Below are 23,324 nucleotides of genomic sequence, written 5' to 3' on the forward strand. Positions count from 1 at the left end.
TTCCAGGACCTCCCCACACCTCCTCCCAGGCGGGTCCCGTGTTCTTGTATCCCCCACCTGTCTATCCGTTTTAAAGTCATCTCCCAGTATTTATATGGCTCAAGGCCTCAAACATCACCTTCGGGAGAGTGTTCAGCAAAAACCCTCTGCTGGCCCAGGTTAGGGCAATAAACCTTTGCAAACGTAAAACGTACCTTCTGTACAGTACCAACAACCAAGAGGGCCCTGCTTTCTTCATCTGTCTATACCTTGGTCACCTCCATTTCAAGTCCCTTCCCGATGAGAATACCCACCCCTGCTATCCTCAAGGGTCTGGAGCACCAGAATTCCTATCCCAATCCACAAACCAAGATCCTCCGTTCCTACCCTCTGGCATATTTAGTCTCCTGTAGGAACATCATGTCAAGACCGGATCTATGAAACTGCCTAGCCACCAAGAACCTTTGGGTGAGTTCATGCCTTTACATTTAACGTTTCCACCATAAAATGATAACCCCTCTGGGTTCCCAGATTTACTGACATATTAACATCAGACCACCCTTATCTCTCCATGCATCCCCGGGCGGTCAAGTCCAGAACTCCACTCCCCCACAACTGATAAAACTCAACTTCAAGAAGACCCTTTTCCAAACCCAATTGGTCCCTCCCACCCCCATCTCCCCCTTCAAAGGCGCACGACACCTCCCGGTTGTCATCACCGGACTGAGATCGGACCACCAGCTGGGACCATTACCCTCCTGGTTTGTCACTTACCCTTCCTCTTAGCCAATGAGCACCCTCCCACCCACTCTCAATCTGGGCCAGGTCTATTTAATCTACCCACAGCCCCTGTAGGTCCTACACCACCCCTCTGACACATTGTAAGACCTTAAACCAACAGGGGCACTCCCAGGCCCCCTTCTCCGCCCTAAAACCCTTTCAAGACCAAACCCTTCACCATCCTCAACATTACTATATTCCCAGTGTGCTTCAAGTTTCCACCAAGGGGTGACACGTTCAGCTTCCTGTACTTTCTGGATCCTGGCATACGCCTCCTTCTCGGCCCTTTGATGCGCCACTGTCCATCGTCATCTGATCTTTCACCCTGGTTCCTCCCACCATTAGCTCAACCCAGCAGGTTGCTCATGTTCCCGAGAATGCCTTCCTCAGTTCTCGGCCTGTGTTCGTGTCCATCCAATTCAAATGTAAGGGAAAACGTGAACTCCCATCTGTACTACACTCCCATTTCCTTTAGCCACTTCATCAGGGGCACACACACCCTTCTCCTTGCCAGGGTCAGTATTATAGATCTTGAAAAATTGTGACTCTAGCTGAGGCATATGTGATGGGGCCCTTTTGTTTCGCTTGCTCTAGGATTTTCATTTTGTCTGTGTAATTATGGAACCGGGCTAGGACAGAGCTGGGGGCCCCTGTAGCACCTCCCACCCGGTGTATCCTCTTGATCCTTTCCATCTCATCGAAAACCGACTTCGTGACCTTGTGGAGTGTTTTCTTCAAGTCTTGCTCCGACTCCCCCTCTCTCTGCGGGACACCGAAGAGCCTAACATTGGTACGCCTTTCGTAGTTTTCCAAATCGTCAATCTGCATTTGAAATTCCTCCTCACAGCTTTCCATCTCTGTCATCCGCAGGTCCGTTTGTGCCTCTAGAGTGTCAAGGGAGGTTTGATTGTGTTTGACTTCCTCCAGCAGCTCCTCCATCTTATTTATTCTCTGGGTAATCTTGTCAACCCTGCTTCCAATATCTGCCTTCATGTTCCTTATTTCTTCCATCAAGGCTGCCACGTCCTTTTTGGTTGCTGCTTATTCCTCTGATGTTGATGCCATTTTGCTCTGTCCCGGAGCCTCAGTTCTGGGTGGTTCAGCTTAAATTTATATGTGGCTAACCTCTGCTTTGGCACCATGCACCACAGCACGTCCACAGCGTGCCCCTTCTGCGCTCACTCCGGCTATCGACTACGCAGGACGGCAGATGTCGTGACTGTCCCTTCACCAGCACGTGGTCCTCCTGGGTCAGTGCTCCTCTGCTGCAACCTCTGTGGCGGGCACACGCCCCAGAGTCGAGGGGCGGGGGGGGAAACACCACTGTCTAATTCTCCTCCACTCTCTGGTCTTGTTCTACCACTCGGGATTGGGGAGCACTCGTCAATGGACCATCCCCGATGTACAGAATTGAGCCTCACGTGCTTGCAGTCCCATCTGGACCGCAGGGTCCTCCTTCACTGTACTCTGTGCCCCAATGTCCCACTCCTCCACGTGTGCGGGACCCTGAGCGGACTGCTGAATAGGCTTCTCAAACTCACTACCTACTTCAGCTTGATGTTTTCTGTTTTCGTATGGGCCCCTGTGTGGAACCCGAGGCCTAATACCCTGCGAAAAAACAGTTCCAGAGTCTCTTCTGACAGTTGCTGTCACTCCCCAGCCCCTGCCCGGGAGGCGGGCCCACACTGGAGGTCCACACCCCCCTTCGTCGACTAAAGGAGATTACCTCATCCACTAAAGGGTCATGCAACCACGACCCACCGTTTTCCAAGCTGTATTCCATAGGGAAAACACAGTCCCAAGCTATACTCTAGCTCCCTTACTGAGGCCGCCCCCCTCGACCCTGCATCCCTGTGAACAAGCTTAGCCCCTGCTGTAGTCTGCATCCGGCCAGCTCCTCCCGTCGCAGCAAGTTATGCTAGCCAAACGTACATGTTCCAGTAACGCTCGCTTCTTTGCTCAAGGCTGTATGCGTGCTTGTGGGAGAGCCTTTATTGGTTGACGGGGGCACCATCATTGGTGCCCCTACCACTCCAAACTCCCGTGGCTAAGCTGTTATCCCATTAAGAGGCGCCTCAAGCCAAGGAAACCTTTGTGGCACAGAAATAGTCACTAGATATCCAGCCTGTGTGTTTAGGGCTACAATACCGCCTCCCTCTGTACTAAGAGCGCATTGTTTGATCGGTGCTCTGTCTGTAGCTTATCCGCGTATTGGCTGGTGATTTCCTCCAATGCCTGCCCCCACCCCGTTCCTCACCTTCTTCGGGCTGCCTGTGTTCAGGTCCCTCGTTGCAGGGGACGGCCTGCACTCTCCTGAGCGGCTCATGGGCTGTGCACCTGGAGTCCCATGCTGTCTCTGCCTTGGTCCCTAATGCAGGACGTCCTCTCGTGCTTTCACAGCCCCACTGGCCTCAGGCACGGCAGACCGCCGGATGGGGGCCAGAAGGAGGAGTGGCCCTACTCCCCCACGGGGTATAACACTGATCAGAGTCTGATGGGGAGCACACACTCACCTCCCACGCACTCCCCGACTTGGCCCTCAGCTCTTCTCCTGGTTCCAGTCCCTTCCAAAGGACAGTAGTTCCACGCGCCGGCGTAGAGAACCGGCTCAATGGGGAATCCACGCCCCGAAGTTCACTGGGCTCGCTCACAAGGATTCCGGAACGAATAGTTCTGCTTTTTCACCCTGTGGTGCTGCAACCATTCATCAGCCCACACGTCGGATTTCGTGCCGGTGGGGGGGACAAGAAGCTTGGGCTCATGACGCTTAATGGTTCTGGATATGGAGAGGAACACGCTCAGACTACTTTTCTGAGCGCGCCCCCTGGTGGCCTCCCCGTTTAGCTAGCTTTTTGAGACATCCCGGGGAGGAATTGTAAAACCCCTTAGCGTCCAGTGGGTCACTGTGGTACTCATCCCGTGGCACCCTTTGCTCTCCTCCCATATGCTTCTAGCAGAGCAAGCGTTTTATTTTTCATGTCCGCAAGTTCGGAAAAAAGTCATTTGCAGCTACATCCCTGGGCAATGCAGTCCTCCTTGGCAGCTGGGTCAAAATTAGGTCCAATGGATTGGCCAGTTGTCTTGGAGACCCTGAGTGGAGTTAGAAGAAGGAAGGAACTATTCGCTGAGCACATGTTCACTCGAGGTGCTACTGGTTGGAGAGGTTAAGGAGAGCTTTTCTTTGGGCGCAACATCGGGCTCCAATTTTGTTGGAGCCAATAGGACCCAGGGGCTAGCCAACTCTACAACTATGGGCTGAGTTAACCACCTGTGCTGGGCCAAACACGGACGTGGGCAAATGTTCAGGGATAAGTCAGACATCCTCCACCTTTGGTCCTGACCGTAGCTCCATTCCATAACTAGTCGGATTGCTGCCTGTAATTTTAGCTTTGTCCATATCGCTAGCAAAACAAGCGGGGGATCCTGGGGAAATGAACAAGACCGCCTTTTATGACCAGTTCAACTTGATTATTGGGCATAGTTTTCTTCAGGACATACGCCAGTCTGATCCCCCGGGCTACCCTTTATTTCTCCTCCGTAATGAGCTCCTGAATTATAAATTGCTCTCCTCAATGTGCCATCATTGGAACCCAGAAACTGTTTAATTATTTTATCAGGAAGAAGGCATCTCCCGTAAGCTGAGTGGGGCTGCAGACTTTTTTGGCAGGGTCAGTGTCAGTGTTGAGATCAATATCAGACGCTCCGCCATGTCGTTGTGGGTGAGTTTTGGCCTTGCGGCTAATATCTTGTGCTTGTGCTCTGTACTATTTTCCATGATTAGCTCATGGATCAGCTGTGCACAGTGGGAATACGAAAGATGTGCGGGGGGATGGGCGAAGCATGGGGGGGGGGGGACTCCAGCACCTCCATAATGGATTTATGGATTTATAGTATTGTCCACTGTAAGAAGCTCATGGTGGCAATAAGTAAGACAGAGACAAGTGATCACAGTTCCAGGGTGTTAATGTTAATTGAACAATGAATGCTAAATGCAGGTTTGAAAAATGCCTAATCTAAACCTGAATCTAAGATGGGAGCAAGTGTCAACCATCAAATGAAAATAAGCCAGTCCTAGTGGTGTTGTGTCAAATAAAAAAGGGCCTATACTAAGAAACCTATTGCCAAACCTTACAACTAATACTAAAAGGGTGTGGGATAGTTCTCAAGAAAACAAAGAAGTGTTTTCAAATAATATGTCAGGATGCGGTAGCCTGGGTCACTGTCAGGAAAGGAAGAAGGCGATGGATATGGCAGAGGTAATGTGCACAAAATACACAGTAAACAACCTTGAATCTAACAACGTGCATTCAATACCCAAGACTCGTGTATACCACTATATGAAAAAGGAATGTAGGGTAAGCACTTAGAACCTCCTTATGACTGAAAGGAAAGTCGGCAAACTCCTTACCCACTATGCTATTACAGATACTGACAGCGCAAAGCCCACGTAGAGGGCAAGCAGGGACAGAATCTGTGAGCTGACACTCTAGACGGTACTGAATAAAGAATTTGGAAACAGTACTCACAAGGACCGGAATGACCACATGAATGCCAGTACTCACGAAGACCGGAAAGACCACTTGGATGTCCGAATTCACGAGGACCGGAAAGACCACTCAAAAGTCAGTACTAACCCACAACCCTGTAAATCAAACAAGAACCCAGAAGGCAGTAAAGGCAAAGAGTGAGGATAACTAAATACCTAAACCCAAGTCAAGAGGCAAGAAGGAATAGTACAGTGTGGAAAACAAAAGATAATCACACAGGAGCTAGTTACAACAGCTTCCCACACCTAATAATAAAATAGGAAATAAATGTAAAAGTGTAAAGGAAAACATGGCATGGATCCCAATAGAAGGTAAGGATCAGGAGCAGTGAAAACGATATCAAAAGGGAAACCTTCCCACCCATCCAAGGTGAAAAGGCAGGAAACTAAACCTGTAAAGGAAAGATTAATGCAACAAGTCTTTCAGTAGCAAAGGACAATTTCTAGGAAACAGTGAACACAGGCAATTGGGCTACAGCAAAAGGAAAGCTCAGAGAAAGGCTGCCTGCAGACAGAGAAAGGGAGAAAGGGATTTCCAAAAGGCAGAAATCAATTAGGCATACAAATACGAATTCCAGGACAAGGAACAAGAAACACTAACTAGAAACTGGGCACAAAAACTAGGAACCCAGAACAAGGGACCAGTCACGACAGGAACGCTGCAACAATGACCAGCGCTGGACTGAAGCAAACTGAGGCTTTTAAAGCTGCTTAACGAGCACACCCCTCAGGCGTGTCGCCTGCTGCACCTGCAGCCACAGGTGTTGCATATCCTCCACCCAGCCTTGTCCTGCAAGGGAGGAGGTGAGGCAGTGAGCCAGGCATTCTGGGAAGCATAGTCATTTGATTAAAGTAGCAGTAGCATGCTGGCTGCCAAAAACCTGGAATGGATCCGGAAGGGAAGTAATTTGGGAAATAAGGTTTTAGCGCTCCCAATTCATCAGGACACTGTAGCATAAGGTTCGGAGGAAATGTCCAGTAGGGAAGAAACCCCAAAACATGCCCCCAAGTGGCGGGAACTGGTGCGAAGGGAACGAGCCGTGACAGTCACCCTTCCCCACGTTTTTGTGCAGTAGATGGGGAGCTTGGAGCACACTATAAACTTGAGCTTTCACAGCAGGAGTTAACAGCTCCAATGGCAGCAATCAAGATGGCCAACTCTCGTTCCTCTTGAGACTCTTGCTTTCGTGGGCCTGATGTATTCGCTAACAAAACAAACACAAAGTTCTTTCTCAGTTCACATTCGGTGACGACTTCATCCCTGGGTCCCCCTCTTCTGGACGCTGACCCTTTAAACAGTTCCTATCAATATGGAGGTCTATGGGCTGCGGAGTTCTGATCCCGATGGCCTCCTATGCGTAACAACAAACCAACCTAAAAATTCTGCACCACGTATTTTCTGGCTGTTAGCTTTCCACCCCTGGCTCTCCCTCTGCCGGGCTCAGACCCTCAATGACAAGATGGACAGTGTACTGCTCCTATTTTACGGCGTATCTTGGTTTCTACCTCGGTCGGGCTCGCATTCCAAACAACCAGAGGGACAGTGTACTTCTCCTGACTCCTCCTTATAATTTGTATTGGTTTTATACACATAAACATTTCACTTTACAACTGTGGATCAGTACCAGCATTACACCTTCAATTTTATGACTGTTTTCTCCCCCCCGCCAGCCCTCAGACTCCACCCTCCAGTCCCAGCCATCACACCAATCCTTTCCTGTCTCCTCCTTAACGGGATACACTGCACTTGACCTTTCTACGTCCTTCAACTAGTTTTCTGTGAACCTCTATATCTTAGGTTCTCTTGATTAGGGCGATAATGGCTCACTCCTGGGTCCCCATCTTCTGGGTGCAGACCCCTCTCAATTCCCAATGTCCTTTTAAGCCGGTCCAGTGGACATCCCTTGACCATGTTGCCCTTGTCAACGCACTGTTTGTTTCTCAGGACTTTTAGACTTTGTCTCTTTCTCGTTGGCACCCCTCTTCTGGGTTCACTCTCTCAATGTTCACGGGATTCACTTCCATTTTACTTTCACCATGCAGGATTCACTTCCCTTACTTTCTTGTGTTTGTAGATCAAAGTCTTTTGATTGTACAGGGATTTTACTTGACCCTCAGTATGACCACTTTGACCTATTCCGCTCGCTCTCCTATGGCCTTCTGGTATTTGTAGTTTCTTTCATATGGGGCTCGACCAGAGTCTCTCGAGTTAGAACCCGTATGGTCCCAGTTTCCCTCTGCAGCTGGCCTCCCCTTCAATAATTGTTAGTTATTTTCACAGTACATTAAATTGGTTCAAACTTGCCACTTTGCACTTCTCATTAAACACAGCGCAGTTTGTATCGATTCTCACCTCGACACACAGGCTTTTGCTGAACCGCTTGGCTTTTGGCTTTCCTGGAGTCCAGGCTGGCACTGCGGGCGCGAGAGCTTCCATCGGTCCTGTTGATTGGCAAAAGCTTGCCTTGTGTACCATGGACATCGGCTGCAAGACACTTGTGCTATTGTTTGCGTTCTTAGGCTCTCTTCCACAAAGGTTCAGCGGACCTGGGATGCAAAGGACAAGGTCACTTCTCTCCTCGCCACCCTCTCGATTCCTGCCGCCCTTCTACTTCATTTGAACTGCTGCACCTGTTTAGCCCTCTTGTTGTGCTGTCTGTCGTGTTCGCCTTGCTCGTACTGTGCTCTTTTACTCCTCCTTTTATCCCTGTGGGGAAAGGAAAGGGCCGTCAGGTGTGTGGTTCAGGTTAATTGCCTGACTTTGCCTGACGTTGGGGTTGGGATGTCAGGTAGACCGGTTTTACATTTGCCCGTTGTCTCGGGTATGTAAAGGTGTTCGTGTTGGAAATTATAGTCTTTGTATTGGAAAGGGGAGGGGTTGGAGTGTCAGTCTGCTACGTGACGGGAGAGGGAAGGTTTGTGAAATGGACGAAAATGACCATGATGAAGAACAGAACATATGGGATGAAGGGAATGGTAGTATTCTCTCATGGTAGTTTGGGATTTTCGAAGATGACATTCAGAGGGACGGAAATGGTAGGGTTTACAGGGTAAGCTGGAATAGCTGGGGTTGTAACATAAACAATGGGGATTGTGGGAATTGTAGTGTTTTGTTTGATTAGGTTGGGAGTGCGGAAACCAATAACCAGAGGGGCAAGAAGAGGATGGATGGGGAGTATACGAATCGAGACAGGTGAAACAAGGATTCTGGGAGTTATGCTTTTTGGGTGTAACTGGGTTTGGGACTTTAGAGGATTGATTAACCTATGGAGGGGTTTTTGCATCTGGGCCGCCGAGATCTAATGGAAGGAAGGGTGGCAGATGCAAGATATCCCATGAAAGCCTCAGATATCTTGCCCCTCTTCTCTGGCACTATACTGCGTCTCATCTGGTGTACTCCCTTGAGCATAACCTCAGATTCCCCTGCCCAAGTGACCCTCCCCCCACTGGTCCTACCCCAGGATCTAACAGTGATGGCTGTGCCCTGGCCACCTGAATAAGGGTTTCTCAAGGTCTTACAGGGAGAATACCCTCGGGTTTATCACACCACACACAGGAATTGGGGAGTAATCAGTCACCCACTTCAGGCCACAACCCAGTCCATTCCGCTCAACCTCGTGTTGCACTACTCGTGGTGGTCCTCAGGAACAATACAGTGCTTGGGCTCATAGAAATCTCTTGACCGTACACCCCTCTTTCATGGCTTCAGCTTTGGCAGGGACTGGAGCAGAAGATATGAGGAGGGGCCGTGGCCAAGCGCTCCAGCACTGCAGAGGATGGTGGCTCTCCTTGGCCAAGTGCAGGAGCGAACACCCTGCACCCTTGATCCCTTCATTGTATTTCCCAAAACTCTTAGCAACTTATTCACAATTCTTTATTACTTCTCATAAGCTTTTTTGCTTGTTCGCAAACATTAAATGTCCTATATTTGCCCCAGAGCACCCTGGTATGAGTATTCCCTGTCTCGCGCTCATTGGGGCTGCTCTGCCTTGCACAGCGCCTTTGTGCCGTCCTCTGCAGTTCTCTGTCCTTCTCTCTACTCCCGGATATGCATCGGGAGCTCACTGTCGGAAAACCTTTGTGCAGTGTCCCGCGTCAGTCATGAGTTGTCCGTGATCCCCAGCTCCAGCTGGGAACATGTGGCACAGGCAATTGTTGGGGCCTTGGTCCTCTTGCGGCCTGCTCGGTTTGTGGCACCTCTCTCTTTCCCTGGCAACATACAGCGTCCTCTCTGCCAGTCTTGCTCCAGCCTTCTCCTCGCCACACGGCTGCCACTTTCTCTCCAGGCAGGTTCTCCCTGCTCTGCTGCTTGGGTCTCCTTTTAAGCGCCTGTAGCCTTCTAATAGGTTTCAGGTGCAAGTAGTTTACCTGACCCTCATTACACCAATTAATCGGGCATGCCTGAACCTTCATAGACCCCTTCCTCGCCTCAGTATCACAGTGGTGAAACTGACTAGAAGTGTGCATTAAGGTATATGCATTAATGAGAGAGAGAGCGAGAGGAAACGGGGGATACCATGTCTCACCTGTGTGAGACAAGCATTGTTTATTTTATTTCATTTCTTTTTATTTTATTGGACATTTCGATGGCGCCTATACACATGTGTTTCCAGGCGCCACAAGACAAGAAGGAGGGGGAGCATGGGATATCATAAGATAAACAGCAACAAGAAAATCGGCGGCTATATTGGCCTTCTGACAATCCTACTGTGCAAGTGTTTGAGGAGATAAGGGGGAGAGGGTAGAGAAGAGGTGCCATACTGGGGGGATCCCATGGGGGCGGGGGCAAGTGGTGCAATGGGAGAGAGGGAGGAGAGTATGGTGGGGGGAGAGGAGAGTCCGAAGAGGTGGAAGGAGGAGGGGTGTGGGAAGAGGGAGAAGATGACAGAGGAGACCAGCTTTCAAGAGTTATGGAGGAAAAGTGTGAGGCCAATGCAGAGCATAAGGCCTGGGAGTGGGATTGGCAAGTTCCTTGCAGATTTTAGAGTTCAGCCGTGTTTGTTTCTCCAGAGATGCAACTTGGACATGAGCTCTTTTTTTTGGAGCAGATGGAAGGACGGTATTGCCTTTGGCGTAGGCGGCAGACCAGTTTGTCAGGGGATGAGCTTGACGTCTGCCACTTCCGTTCTGCCACTTTGCACTTTTGTTTCAAAGCAGCTTAGTCCGAGTAATACCAAGAGTTGCATTTGGTAGCAGGCTTCATGTAAATCCTCATGGTAGAGGCAAGGATGTCCAGGGTGTTAGTGATAGGGAGGTGGAGGTTAGTTAGGATAGAGTCAGAGGGATTCAAAAGCGATGGCCTTTCCCTGGCCACCCAAGAGGAACATCCATGGGGAGTAGATGGGAGGATGCCCTCAGGTTCCTTACAGTGTCTGGGGTTCCCTCGAGTTGTGTTTCCAGGATCTCAGAGAGATGGAAGGGTGTGAACATTAAATTGCTTCTTGGTGTGTTTATGTGTAGTGTGGCTAGCCCATAGTCTTTGTATTTGTGTGTGGGTCAGTTGTGTGGAATTTTCCTATTAACCAAATGATGGTTCTGTTCAGTGTGGGCATATCTTCTTAAAGCTCATGTCGTTTTGGTCCTTTTGGTAGGGCTTCACAGGTGATCAGCAGTTGTTTCATTTGTTGCTTGGAATGTCTCATAGCAGACTGATGTTGATTGGCAATTACCATTATTTTCCAATAAGTTATACAATGCATTTAACATAGCAGTTAAACCTGGTGTAAATTTATGGTTATATTTCATAATAAATAAGAATGAAGTAGAGTTGTACTCTGGTTCTAGTGCTTGGACAAATGTTTTAACTTTGTCCTTTGTTGTGTATTTATCGCTTTTCATATCAGTTCTATGTGCACCAAAATTCTGCTGCTCAGCCGTTAAACCTTCTTTCCCTTCTGTAGGTAGGATACGTGTCCATGGCATTGGTGGTGGACACAGGCAACGCTACCGTATGATTGACTTCCAACGGCTGAACTATGAACCCGGGAAGGAGAATATCCCGTTTCGGGAGAAGGTGGTACTAGTACGCTATGACCCCTGCCGGTGAGTCCTTGTATCCAGCAGTTCTCACTGCAATGCTGGTTCTTGTATCTTTCTCACGCTCTGTCGAGGAGTCCTCTCCTCCTGCCCCGCTTCAGGTTCTCCAACATCATTGTGGTTTTCGGAATTTTGTTTACACAGCTTCTCCAGCTCCACTGTGGAGGTGCAGAGATTTTTACATGGCCTCTTGCACCTTTACCGCTGCTTGTTCTTAAACTCTGTTGTTGGAAGGAGCTGTAACAAATCCCAGGGTGGTGAGGCAGCAAACCGATAGTCCCCCTGTGGGTGCTACTCTGCGGGTGGATCTCATGGGAGGTGTGAAGGTATCGTGAAGCAAGACGCAGTCAACAGATTGAAAGTCAGAAATGATTTATTAACTCAAATGTCAGTATGGTAGAAGGTCTAACTTGCCCTATGCTAAGGCAGGATTCCCTACCTGAACGAAACAACGGAATGTCTGAGTCAAAATGTTCAACTATAAAGTCTGTCTTTGTCCAAAACCTATCCTTGCCCTCATAACTAAAGCTAAACAATGCGTAGGGATGTCAATAACAAAGGAAATGGTTATTAAAATAAAGTTCTGTAATTTTTCCAGTTCTTTGCTTCCTTTTCAGTTCCCCTTCCCCAAGTTCAAGTAAGTTCCACAAACGTCTCAAGATTACCTTTCTCAAGTTCAAAGCAATGCAGTTCCACACAATCATCAGGGTTCCCTTACCCAAGTTCAAGGCAACACAGTTAAAAAACAAAAGGGTCTTGAAGCTCCGTCGTCAAGACAGCCTCTGTAACTCATCAAGTCTCAGGGTTCCCTTCCCCAAGACTTCAACGTAGCAACTTGTACTTGTCGCCGGTTTTCAAAGTTCAACACAGCTCCAGGTAAACTTGACCTTCCTTCTGGATTGCATCAACAGCTCACTTACAGTGCTCCTTTTTGGTGTGTTTCACAATGTCTTTGGTTTTCACAATTTAGGGCTCCCTGGTTTAGGCGCAGTTGTCGGACCACGTGGTCCACCCATCACAGGTCACGCAACCAGAAACCCTAAGCTCTTGTGCCCACACAGGTTCTTCTGCATTTGCCCTGTGTCCCAATTCACATTCACTTAGCTTCTCTTAGTCGGCTTCTTGGTGTTCTGTGCAGCTTCACACACTCATGGCTTTTCCTGATCAGCCTCTTGACTTTGTCATAAGGTGTTGCGCGTCCTATGCTAATCTTTGGCGTCGCCACACTTTCTCCATTCATATAGTTCACTTTGTGGTTGTCTTATTAATTTCCCATCTGTTGCACTCTTTCACACTTAAGCTTTTTTTCATAGGTTGTTTTCAAATGGGTACGTTCCCTCTTGATTTACATCTGCGAACAACTTTGCCTACACATTTTCACTCATCTCTGTATTCAATGTGCATGATTTAGTTTTGCTTCAGGTTTCATTCAGTACAGTATTAAATGTTGCTTCATACGGTACTTTGTTACTCACACGTAGCCCCTAGGAGTGCCCTGGCCTTGAATGCTATTCCCCTGCACTCAATAGTCCTTGGCATTCCTCTCCGCCTGCTCTGCTGCTTCTCAGCACATGCCGGCAGCTCCGCTCCTATTACCTGGACCACGTCCTTTCTTTTTCCTTTTCCTTTTCCTGCAGCTCCAGCTGCTTTCTCCCGACCATGAGGCCCCCCCACCGGTGGCAGTCTAACGCCCACCTCGCTCTGGGCTCCACAGGTCTTCTGAGAGTTCTGCCGACGTCCTGGTTTCCTCCAAGGTCCCACCACGGCTGCCTCTTCATGAAATGGCCCCCTGCTAGTCTCTTCCACACAGGCCTCCCTGTTGCTCTCTTTGTTGCTCCTTTGGCCTCCATTTCTACACCTGAAGCCACTTGACAGGTTACAGGTGTAAGCTTCCAATTGGACTTGCCTGACCATAGTTCCATAGTTAAATGGACATCACTGGCCTTCACCTTACTTTGCATGCATCTTCCTCGTCCCAGTACTGTCATAGGTAAAGCGTGGGAAAATGTACAGTAGCCTAAAAGGGCCACTTCAATAGCGAAAGGGGGATTCCATGTCTCACCTGCGAGTACCCCACTCCCAATCCACAAGGACCCTCCACCCAGGTGATCCTCCCTCGCTTCTCCACTCCCAGAGTCAGGATCCGAAATCAAGGACCTTTCCCTGGCCACCACAGAAGAGGAACCAAGGGGAGTAGGAGTGAGGGTACCCTCAGGTTTCCCACATAGGGGAAACCCACTTTGAGTTCGGAAATGACCACATTGGGAGAACACAGTATTTTCACCAACCCCAGGACCCTCAAGCCTCTTCCCACAGTTACCCCAGTTACTGGAGTGAGACAATTCCCCCAACAACCATGGACTGGCTGAAACCATATTTTGAAAATCCCATTAAGACAAGAACTGGCTTTTGTCCAGGGCAAGGAGAATAGCCCCTCTGTACCCAGAAGGCATTTCCTTTGATTTAGTTAGTTAGTTATTTCAGTTGAGGCAGGGAGTCCCCTCTTAGAGTTGGGGCAAGATAGGGGTTTCTTTTCCTTTGTATCTTTGAATAAAGGTTTATAGCAAACACTATGACCCCTCTGTGTCAGTGTCCTCATTCTGCATCCTTACAGAGCCTTTGTATTCACGGCATCTAACATCCAAGCCCTTGGATCTCCATAGTGCATTCTCTCCTTTGTTGCTGCATTACACACCCCAATAACTCCTATATAGTGTTCTAAACCACTATATTTCCTGAGGCTTGTGTAAGCCCCTTGGTCACCACCCTGATCTAAGCAAGCTTGCGATAATGATAGTGTTCTCAGGCCACAGAAGAGAGCTGTGGCCTAATAGCCAAGGAACACTTCTACAGGGGGATGTGTTGTTATAATAATGTAGTATAACAAGCTATTCTATAGAACTGCAGTGTAACAAGGCATTGTCAAATAATATGTGCGCACAAAGTTAAAGTTCTACATATGCTTCCATTACTGTTGCAAGTAAGAACTTCTTATGGACACTTAGGTGGTATGTATTCTTTAAAAAGCCCCTGTTGAGGCCAACCAAGCAGTTTTTGAGGTCTGTAGGGTCACAAGGATGTGACCCTAGAAATGTGGTCCAGTTGGAACCAAGTGTGTGTCTTGTTGCGTCTATTAATTTCTCCGGGCCCTTTTCCTCTCAATTGCAATTGATTTTCCTCACTGGGAGTACATCTCACTGCTAGTTGAATGGGGTCCCGATGCAGCAGTTGTGCTAGTGTCTACATGTGGCTCAATGTACAATATAGGAACCTAGTGGTTAAAACATTTTGTTCTTTTGTTGCTGTGTGGAAGTGTCTTTGCCAGAGGTCAACTGGCTCATGTTGCTAGGATTAAAATGTTAGCTCCAGAAAGGATGAGCACCCCAGATGCTGTGGGAAGCTGCAGAGCCACCAAAGGAAAGTCAGATGAACGAAGAAGAAAAGTCGAGGAGCGTTTGAGACTGGTTCCTTTCAAGCTAAACAATTGCTTCTGTGGGGGTTGGGGGGGTGGGGGTGCAGTGGTATTCCAGCAACGGCAGCAGGTCACTAGATGGACATTTTCCATGTACCAGTATTTTTTGTAGATTGTTCTTGATAAGTTTGTAATCTGCTGCATAGTAACTTTAGAATGCTAAGTCTGTCCTTTCATTTGTCCACTTGTCTCAATAACCTCCCTTGAATGTATTGGCTTCCAGGCAGGCTCTGCTGGTCACACCCACTCAAGAGAACAAGGCATCGCCATAGGGTCCTAGTCTGATTCAGACATTTCGGTAACAACCAGCAGAGCTTTGCTGTCTCAAAGGCTCTTGAATGAGCTGCAGAGCTTCTGTTTGATCCTCCTTCAGTTGAGTCATCATATTTGTGTTTCTGGGAATTATCCCAGCTCTGAGAAAAAGTAGTGGTGAAGACCCTCTCTCTCTTGGTGGGATATTCAGAGTTTAGGAGTAAACTCGTTGTCCAGTCCTAGAGATGCCTCCTTACAAACATGTTGGCACCCAACCAAGACCTGGGCTGCCACAGTCAGAATGTGTGTCTCATCCCAGGCTCTGGCTTGGGTTGTGTATTCCCCATTAATGGTCCAGACACCCTTTCACTCTAGTCCCATCCTGCGGGTTCCCAGCTGGCCCAGAAAAAGATCTTGGTCAGGAAATGCTTAAGGGTGCATGCGTGTCCTCCATTATGACCATGCAGGGTGGGTTTCCTTGCATAATTGACAGAAATCTGGTTACATGCAAAAAGCCTCCTGCATGTGCCATTAATTTCACATGTACCATGTGAGGTACCAGACGTAAGGCTCAGACACAAGGGTGGCTTCCATCTTAGAACTAGTGAAAACAGTCAGGATGTCCAAAAGTATAAAGTCTGTCCCAGTCGCATCCCCAAAACCTATATCTGTCCCTCACACTACAAACTAACAAAATGGTGCAAGGGTGATCTTGAGAGGCCTTGATATATTCTCCTGCCAAGACCAGCTTATCTCATATATTGTCTTTGTTTCTTGTATAGGGCTCCAGCCTTTGTCATTTCTGATTAGGGTGCCAGACCCTTTTATTTTTGGGCAATCCTTTGGGTACCGGTCCTCGCAATGGAACCTTTGGTTCGTTAGGTTTACTCTCCTGCCAAACGTAATGTTCCTTGTTTCCCATCTGTGCTTTCACACAGATGTTTCCCTCATACTTTCTAATTTATATGGGTGCAGGTCCCAGACTTGTAATTGTTATCTGTAATAGCCAAGTTCACTCTCCTGCCAAGCTAAGTTTTCACTTGTCATATATTCACTTGCATTGCACTTATTTATGACTGGGTTATCTGCCTTCCTCATATTCCTTTAAGTGTTTGTCCACAATACTTTCTGTCCCTCATTCGGTCCTTTCTGTACTTCACCCGCCTTACATGTCAATCCCCATCAGCCCACTTGCCTTTTTTGATTTTGGTTTGCGCCTTCTTGACGACGGAACCCTGTCTCGAAGCTCCAGTGACACGGTAAGACGCCCATGTGTCTAGTCTGTAGGTGAGCCTCAGTGTAACCTGGCTACCTGATACGTTCATTTTCTCTCTTTCCCGGCAATCAGTGCCTCGTCTGCCTGTCGGTCTCTCGTTTCTGTACGCTGCTTTCCAGCTGACATGTTTCCCCTACCGGAGGGATTCTTTTTTGGCTCTCTGCTGTGCTAGATTTAAACTCTCGCGTGGGGAAAGGGAGTTCTTCTGAGCCAATAAGATTTGTTAAAGGACTAGACTGCTCACTGCAGTTTACCCGAGTGATCTTCATCCTCAGTCCTCTTCCTCGTCTCAGTACATGGTTTCAGATGTAACAAGTCAATGTCAATACTGGTTAGCTTTTTAATCTGCATGAATGAACTAGTTGGATTGGTCTCGCAATAAAACATATCGGTCCTATCAGGGCAGATGGGAGGGGAATTTAATTCCTGAAATGGCGTTGAAGGAATTTCAAGGGGTTATACCGCGTCTCTTGAAGATGATCGTCTCTATTCCAATAAGGGGCTTATCACGAGATCCTCCCACTGTGCACTGTGGATGTACCTCCCTGACCCCCTGGGAAAGGTCTCCCCTAGAGGAGAACAGACAACATCCTCAGTTTCATCACAACCAATGTGACTTAGGCTACAATGATAGCACCGACTCTAATGCTCTGGCTTTAGTAAACTCCATCGAGGCCATAGGTTTCACCCAATGCATCTTGAGCCCTACCCACAATAAAGGCGGAATTCTAGATTGGGTAGTTGAATATAATTGTAACATCACTATCGCCTCTAATGCAAAATGGCCCATGTCAGATCACAACGTCATCTCCTTCAGCATCTCCATTGCAAATCATCCACAGGCCCTCCAGCCTCCCCCGTGCATTTTGCACAAAACATTCTAGGAACATCACGTATCCTGCCTCTATTAACTGCCATCACCGACCCTCAACCTATGGCATGTAATCTAAACTTACTGGTTGAGACCTACAATCTATCCCTACTACAGGCCTTGGATACTATAGTCCCCTTGGGAACACAAACAGCTAGTCCATCTTAATACATGCTTCACGTCAGCCCTCTAAATACTTTGCACAAATAAACGTTCCGCCGAATTAGCATGGAGGAATGACCCTACAGCCTCCAATAAAACACACTTCAGTATGTTAGCAAAAGACTATAAACGGGCCATAATTGAAGCAAAAAAGTTCCATGTATAATGCCCGGATTAACAATGCAAAATCATCTGCCAGAGAGCTCTTCAACATATTAAGAGAATTGGACTCTCCTGCGCCCCAGTTGCAGAATTGCACTAAAGATATTACTTGGTGCACAACCATTCAAACTGCTGGGGCGTGGCTTGGCAGCCATGGAGTAGGCAGTGATTCCTGTGTGCTCCGAGATCCGGCAAATTGATCCGACATAACACACGTTTTTCTGTTCATCTACAGCTGCTTGAAATACATATAAAGGCGTGTGAAGGTAAGGAGCAGAGCACGAGCAAGCAGACTGCACGTTCGGAGCTGAGGAAAAGTCCCGTTGCAACATTGTATCGAGGAGCTGGCCGCGAGTGAGGACGCCAAAATGGCGGCGGCAGAGAACAAAGGGATTCTGAGAGGCGCACCCCTGTGAGACGAAGCTCTGCTCGGTAGAAGACTGTAGTTACGAACAACTGGCACAGCTGATCAGGTGCAACATTACTGAAACCGGGTGGATGCAACGAGCAAAGGTACCCGACTAACACAGCTGAGGGCTTTGGACAGTGGAGGGGGCACGTTGACTGCGAGTGCTTGTCGCAATCTATGGATGCGATAAGAAGTGCCCCAATATTTACATGCAGATGTGCCCTCAAGCGAGTGCGCACAGCGCTGGGAGCGGAGGACAGGGGCGGCCTTAGATATAAAAGCAGAGGCCGGGCCCCGAAAGATAAAGGACTGCCTACGTTGCTATAATAGGTGGAAATCAGATAGCGAAGGACCAGGAGACAGACACCGTGACGGTGGTGCTCCGCGAAACCTCCGACTTCAGGAGGATTACGGCCCGAATAATATCCGGTAACTGTGTAGCGAGCGCCCACGGCCGTGGATCCAGATGGTGGCCGCACCGCCCCCATGCAAATGAAATCAGACGCTCGCGGGCGGGCTCCACACAGCGCGAGGAGCGCATGAGGAGACGACGAGTCTAAATAGATCAGCTGGCGAACTGTGCCCTTAGAAGCACACAAGGAGGTGTATGGCGGTGGACCCCATGGACCCCCTGCAGAAGGAAACGGAGGGCCACGCATCCGCCACGTGACTTGAGCTGAATGGCCTGGGGCTCGTGGCCGTATGGGTGCCTAAACCCCGTCCCGAATATAGCATCGCAAACACAGCATTGAAACAAACAAGCGAGGCACTAAGTGGATGCCCAGAGAATGAGGTGCAAATAGCTGGAGCCATTATTGGGCCTGGGTCATAAAAGCAGCGGAGGGTACTACAATGTTCTACATAACGAAAGGTGCACAGCAAATACAAAGCACATGAACATTCCCTGGTTTAAACAAGAGCTATATGAACGAACTGATGCCCTCCCAGTATCAGCAAAGGTGACACTGAAGAAGTATGGTACGGGAGCCCACGCATCCATATAACAAGTGCTGAAATAACGGGATGTGGTGCGCTTCCTGGTGTGGGTCACAGGTGGGAATAAGTGCAGCTTGAAATTTATAAACAGAGCAGGGAGCATGTAAAAGCTTGTCCCGTCATAACAGGGACCCCGTAAATTGCCCCCTCCTCTGTGGAGGCTCATGACTGATGCAGACGACTGGTCTGTGAAGTGGCTCCGCTGCCGAGAAGTAGAGCCATAAGGAACACGGTGCACAATGCACACATGAGGAGTTTCGCTGACCAACTAATCACAAACGAACGCAGCAAGGTGAGCTTCGGTGGAAGGTGGGACCTGTTCAAATGAAGCGACTCCCTGGTGAAACGTCACCAGGAAGTAAAGAATTGGTGGACAGTGAACGCGGGCCCTCGGAAGCAGGATCCTGCAAACACTGCTTGAAGGGAAGACGTGGGAGGACACAGCCCACTCCATGATCGACCATGCGTGCCGCCTAGCAAGGTAGCTCATTGAGGACACCCAAACGCTGACCTGAAGTGGGGAAGCTAGAGTGACACAGGAGAGCTAATATAAGACATAGTGCAATTGCAGGATGTCGGTGAAAGGGCTGAAGTCCAGGGGTAAGCAATCCACTATGGACACCTTTGCAAAGGCGCAGCGGGCCCTTTCAACCCCAGCACAAACAACGGGGGAGGCATCGGGAGAGGACTCCCCTGCAGGGGAAAACCAACAAGTTCTAGCCGCCATAACGGACTTGAGTGCTAAGTGGGGCACGGCGATGGCAGAACTGCGGACGGCCCAAGAAAATAAAATAGATGCTGTGGGAGTGGAGGTTACCTTGCTGCGGCAGGATGTCAGAGCGCTAGCAGAAAGAACAAGTGGATTGGAAAGCGCAGTAAAAACCAACACGGAAGTAAGCACGAACAATGCGAGGGAAGTTCATGTGCTCAAACAGCAGGTGGCCAACCTTGAAAATAGAGTGGAGGAAGCGGAAGGACGGGCAAGACGGAACAATATCCGTGTGGTCGGCCTGCCAGAAGGAGAAGAAGGCCAGGACCCCACGGATTACGTGGAGAACATGATCCTGCAAGAAGTGGGATTTGACAAACTCTCGCAGGGGTTCACAGTAGAGCGAGCACATCGAGCCCTTATGAGAAAACCACGACCTGGAGCTCCACCGCGGAGGATAATTGCGAAAATCCTGAACTACAAAGATAGGGAAAAGATTCTGGAGTATTTTCACAAGGCGGGACGATAGAAAGAGCCTCCTCCAGGGTCACGGCATACCCCGACTACACTATGTTGGTGCAAAGACAGCGGTATAGTTATGTTGCGGTTAAGAGGAGACTGCGCACGGCGGATATCGGGTACATGTTGTTGTACCCAGCAAAGTTGAAGGTTCTGCATAAAGGCAAAGCGCTGTTCTTTGATACTCCAGAAGATGCGGCGTCGTGGTTGGACCTGCAAGGCTGCCCAGAGCAGAACGAGGAACAAGAGTCCCAGGAACACGAAAAGTGAAGACACTATATCATGTACCCTGAGTGGGCGGGAGATTGGGGAACCCTGGTACGGCGCCTTGAATTGATTGATAGACGCGGCGTAGCCCTTGAACTATATGACTCTATGGGACTGGAATATATTGTGTTAAAACGCAAATGAAAATGAAAATGGAAGTATTGGGCGATGAAACTTTAAACAAATAGAAGCGACAAGATCGCATTTACTTATCCCCGAGACTTAGTAGAAGGGGGTTGATGGGAAGGTGATCAGGATTATACCAGAAAAGTAGAACCGGTTGAACACTGGGTAGCATTCGGGCCTTGTGATCGGCATGGACTGAAATATAGTGGGTGAAATGCAATTGGAAGCTGCATAGCGTTAACATGAGAGCGTAATAAATTCTAAAATAGGAGCAACAGGACGGAAGCAACTCACCCCGAAATATTAATAGTTAAGTGGCCATTAGGGCGACTTCACCCTACTGAGCCCTGAGCATAGGCTTGTGCTGGACAGGGCTAGATGTGGGGGTGCCTGAGATCCAGGGATGGAGCTGGGCAACAGTTGGGGAGAGTGTTGTTGGGGAAGGGACGGGTGGAGGGAGGGGAGGGAGGGGGGAAGTTTGGTATGTACATAGTTATGGGACGTTTTAGTTCAAACATGAGCCTACAAAGGGCAGGGTTACATCAGGTGGGCAAAAATGCTATACAGTGAGCCGCTAGCCAGAGTTCGAACGGGATCAGTGATATCCGAGAGATGGCAACTTAGTAGAGGCACCAGGCAAGGGTTCCCCTGGTCCCCGATGCTTTACATTCTAGCCCTGGAGCCCCTAGCAATATACCTCAGGCAACAATTTGATATGATAGGTATTGAGGTATTGAGGTAGGGGGGAACGGCACCTAATATCCTTATATGCGGATGATATGTTATCATACTTGAAATACCCGGAAGAAAATCTTCAATATATTCTGGAAGTGATGGAGAGGTGTGCAGGGTTTAGTGGTGGAGTGAGTGCACACCCAAATAGAGGAGATGTTTGAAAATATTATTTTGAAAACCACAAGGAGTGGTGTCGATACTTTTATGAGGTGCAGAGGAGGAAAACAGGGTTTTGGCACAAAAACCCTATAGCAAATAAGAGCAAGGGAAGAGGACCCAAGGTTGGAGTCCTCCCGTCCCCTGCACACTCTTGGACTACGCAACAAGGGCGTAGATTCTTAAGAATATAGTTAGCAATATTCGTTTTTAAGCACTCTTTAGAGAATTGATTCGACAAAATGTATAACATCAAACAGAGGAACAATGGTATTTGTATATTAGGTGTTCAGGGATGAAGTGAGCACCTATTTATTTATACATAAAAATGTAGTGAAGACAGGAGAAATTGCATAACAACATTATAATGTCAACATAATCAAAAGTTGATGGAAATTCCACTCTCAATGGCTTGACGCGTTTCGAGGTGATACCTCTTCTTCAGAAGTCTCTGTGGATCTACTGTCTAGTCAAAATGCATTTAGGGAAAAAATCAACAGAAGGTAAATGTGTAAGTTTGTCAACCAAATAAACAACAAGCAGCATTACTTCATTCAAATTAAGTATCTACATGTAGTGTGTTAAACAGTGCAAACATTCAATTTAGTTTGACCAGAGTAACTATCTGGCCATGTTTTTAAAAAATTCAAAACACTGTCTTGTATAATCCTGTGCACCTCTAATGGGAATCAAACCAAATAGAATATCAATAGTAATCTAAAAATGGAAGCTATAATGAAAGCTTCTAAAATTCAATTCAACAAATGAAACATATTCGATTTTAAGGGCATATTCAACCAGTGTAGGTTTACTGTTAAGCATGGTAAATACAAACTACACACCAAAGAAGGGTTTTTTTCACAAAGAGGATATTTTACATAAAAAAGTACTAACCTATTGAGGTTTAATGTTGTAGCAGAAAAGCCATCCATGGCGAAAAATCAGTCCAAGTGGACATGCTTGCAGTGCCAAGACCTCGATTTAGGTGTTTTCTTGGTACAGAAAGGTACTTCAATACTTCCGGTAATCTCTGTGGATAGCAATGTTAATGTACGGGTCACTGTGTGTGACTAAATATCTATTCACAAGTACAATAATGCATTCATTAGTGAGGAAATGACCATATACCTGCTATAATTCGTGCGGTAGAGCACGCGGGTATGTTGCGGCAGGGTTCAATGTACGGTGGACGTGCAGGATTCCTCTGTGTTGCATCTAACGTTGCAGGAAGAACAGGTGCAGTTAGATCTGGGAGCTCGTAAGTATGAATGCTTTCTGTGGAGGACAGTGTGGTGCTAGTGAGTGTTCAAGATCATATGGATCATTGATCACACGGTGAAAAACGTGTACAGTATTCTATACATAGCGCGTACCTGTTCAGCCTCTATGTACATCCAGTTGTGCTTCTCTCTGCTCGTTGTTTGCACGGTGCCCATGGAAACGAGGGACCATGTTCAAACAGCCTAGTATTTGGCGGGCTAGATTCTGGGGGTAGAAATCAACAACGGACTAACCCGATGTTCGAGAAATGTGGCGGCCATCTTTAGCTATGTAAAAGGACCCTGTTAGTAAAGGTGGTTACGTGTGTAAAATTCTGCAAGTCATCTTCTGACAACATAATCAAAATTCTATTAAGAGTAGCATAGGTTTGAACAATATGATAACAGCAGCGGTCGAAAAACAAAGTTATTTTACCGAACATTTTCTAAACGTAGTGCTACTTATGCGTATGACACTTCTGTATCGTTCGAGTGTATCCAAACATCACAATATGTCCATTTACATCCCTTTATCTAATTTGCTGGACAAACTGATACATGGTGCCAGATGTCCTCACATTCTTGGTTATGCACATTGTTTACTTGTTCAAT

At 47.9% G+C, this 23,324-nt stretch overlaps 1 protein-coding gene across 2 annotated transcripts in view; it reads left to right on the forward strand.

Annotated features, from left to right (window-relative positions):
- MRPL2 (mitochondrial ribosomal protein L2) overlaps positions 1-23,324 on the forward strand; it is a 223,333-nt gene that overhangs the window by 162,740 nt on the left and 37,269 nt on the right. For both annotated transcript variants that reach the window (XM_069608891.1, XM_069608892.1), the window contains one exon: positions 11,206-11,347. In XM_069608891.1, the coding sequence (XP_069464992.1) occupies positions 11,206-11,347 (142 nt within the window). The remainder of the gene's footprint in view (positions 1-11,205; positions 11,348-23,324) is intronic.

Source organism: Ambystoma mexicanum, chromosome 4q, assembly GCF_040938575.1.
Source record: "Ambystoma mexicanum isolate Mex_15411 chromosome 4q, UKY_AmexF1_1, whole genome shotgun sequence".
In the NCBI taxonomy this organism is placed as follows: domain Eukaryota; kingdom Metazoa; phylum Chordata; class Amphibia; order Caudata; family Ambystomatidae; genus Ambystoma; species Ambystoma mexicanum.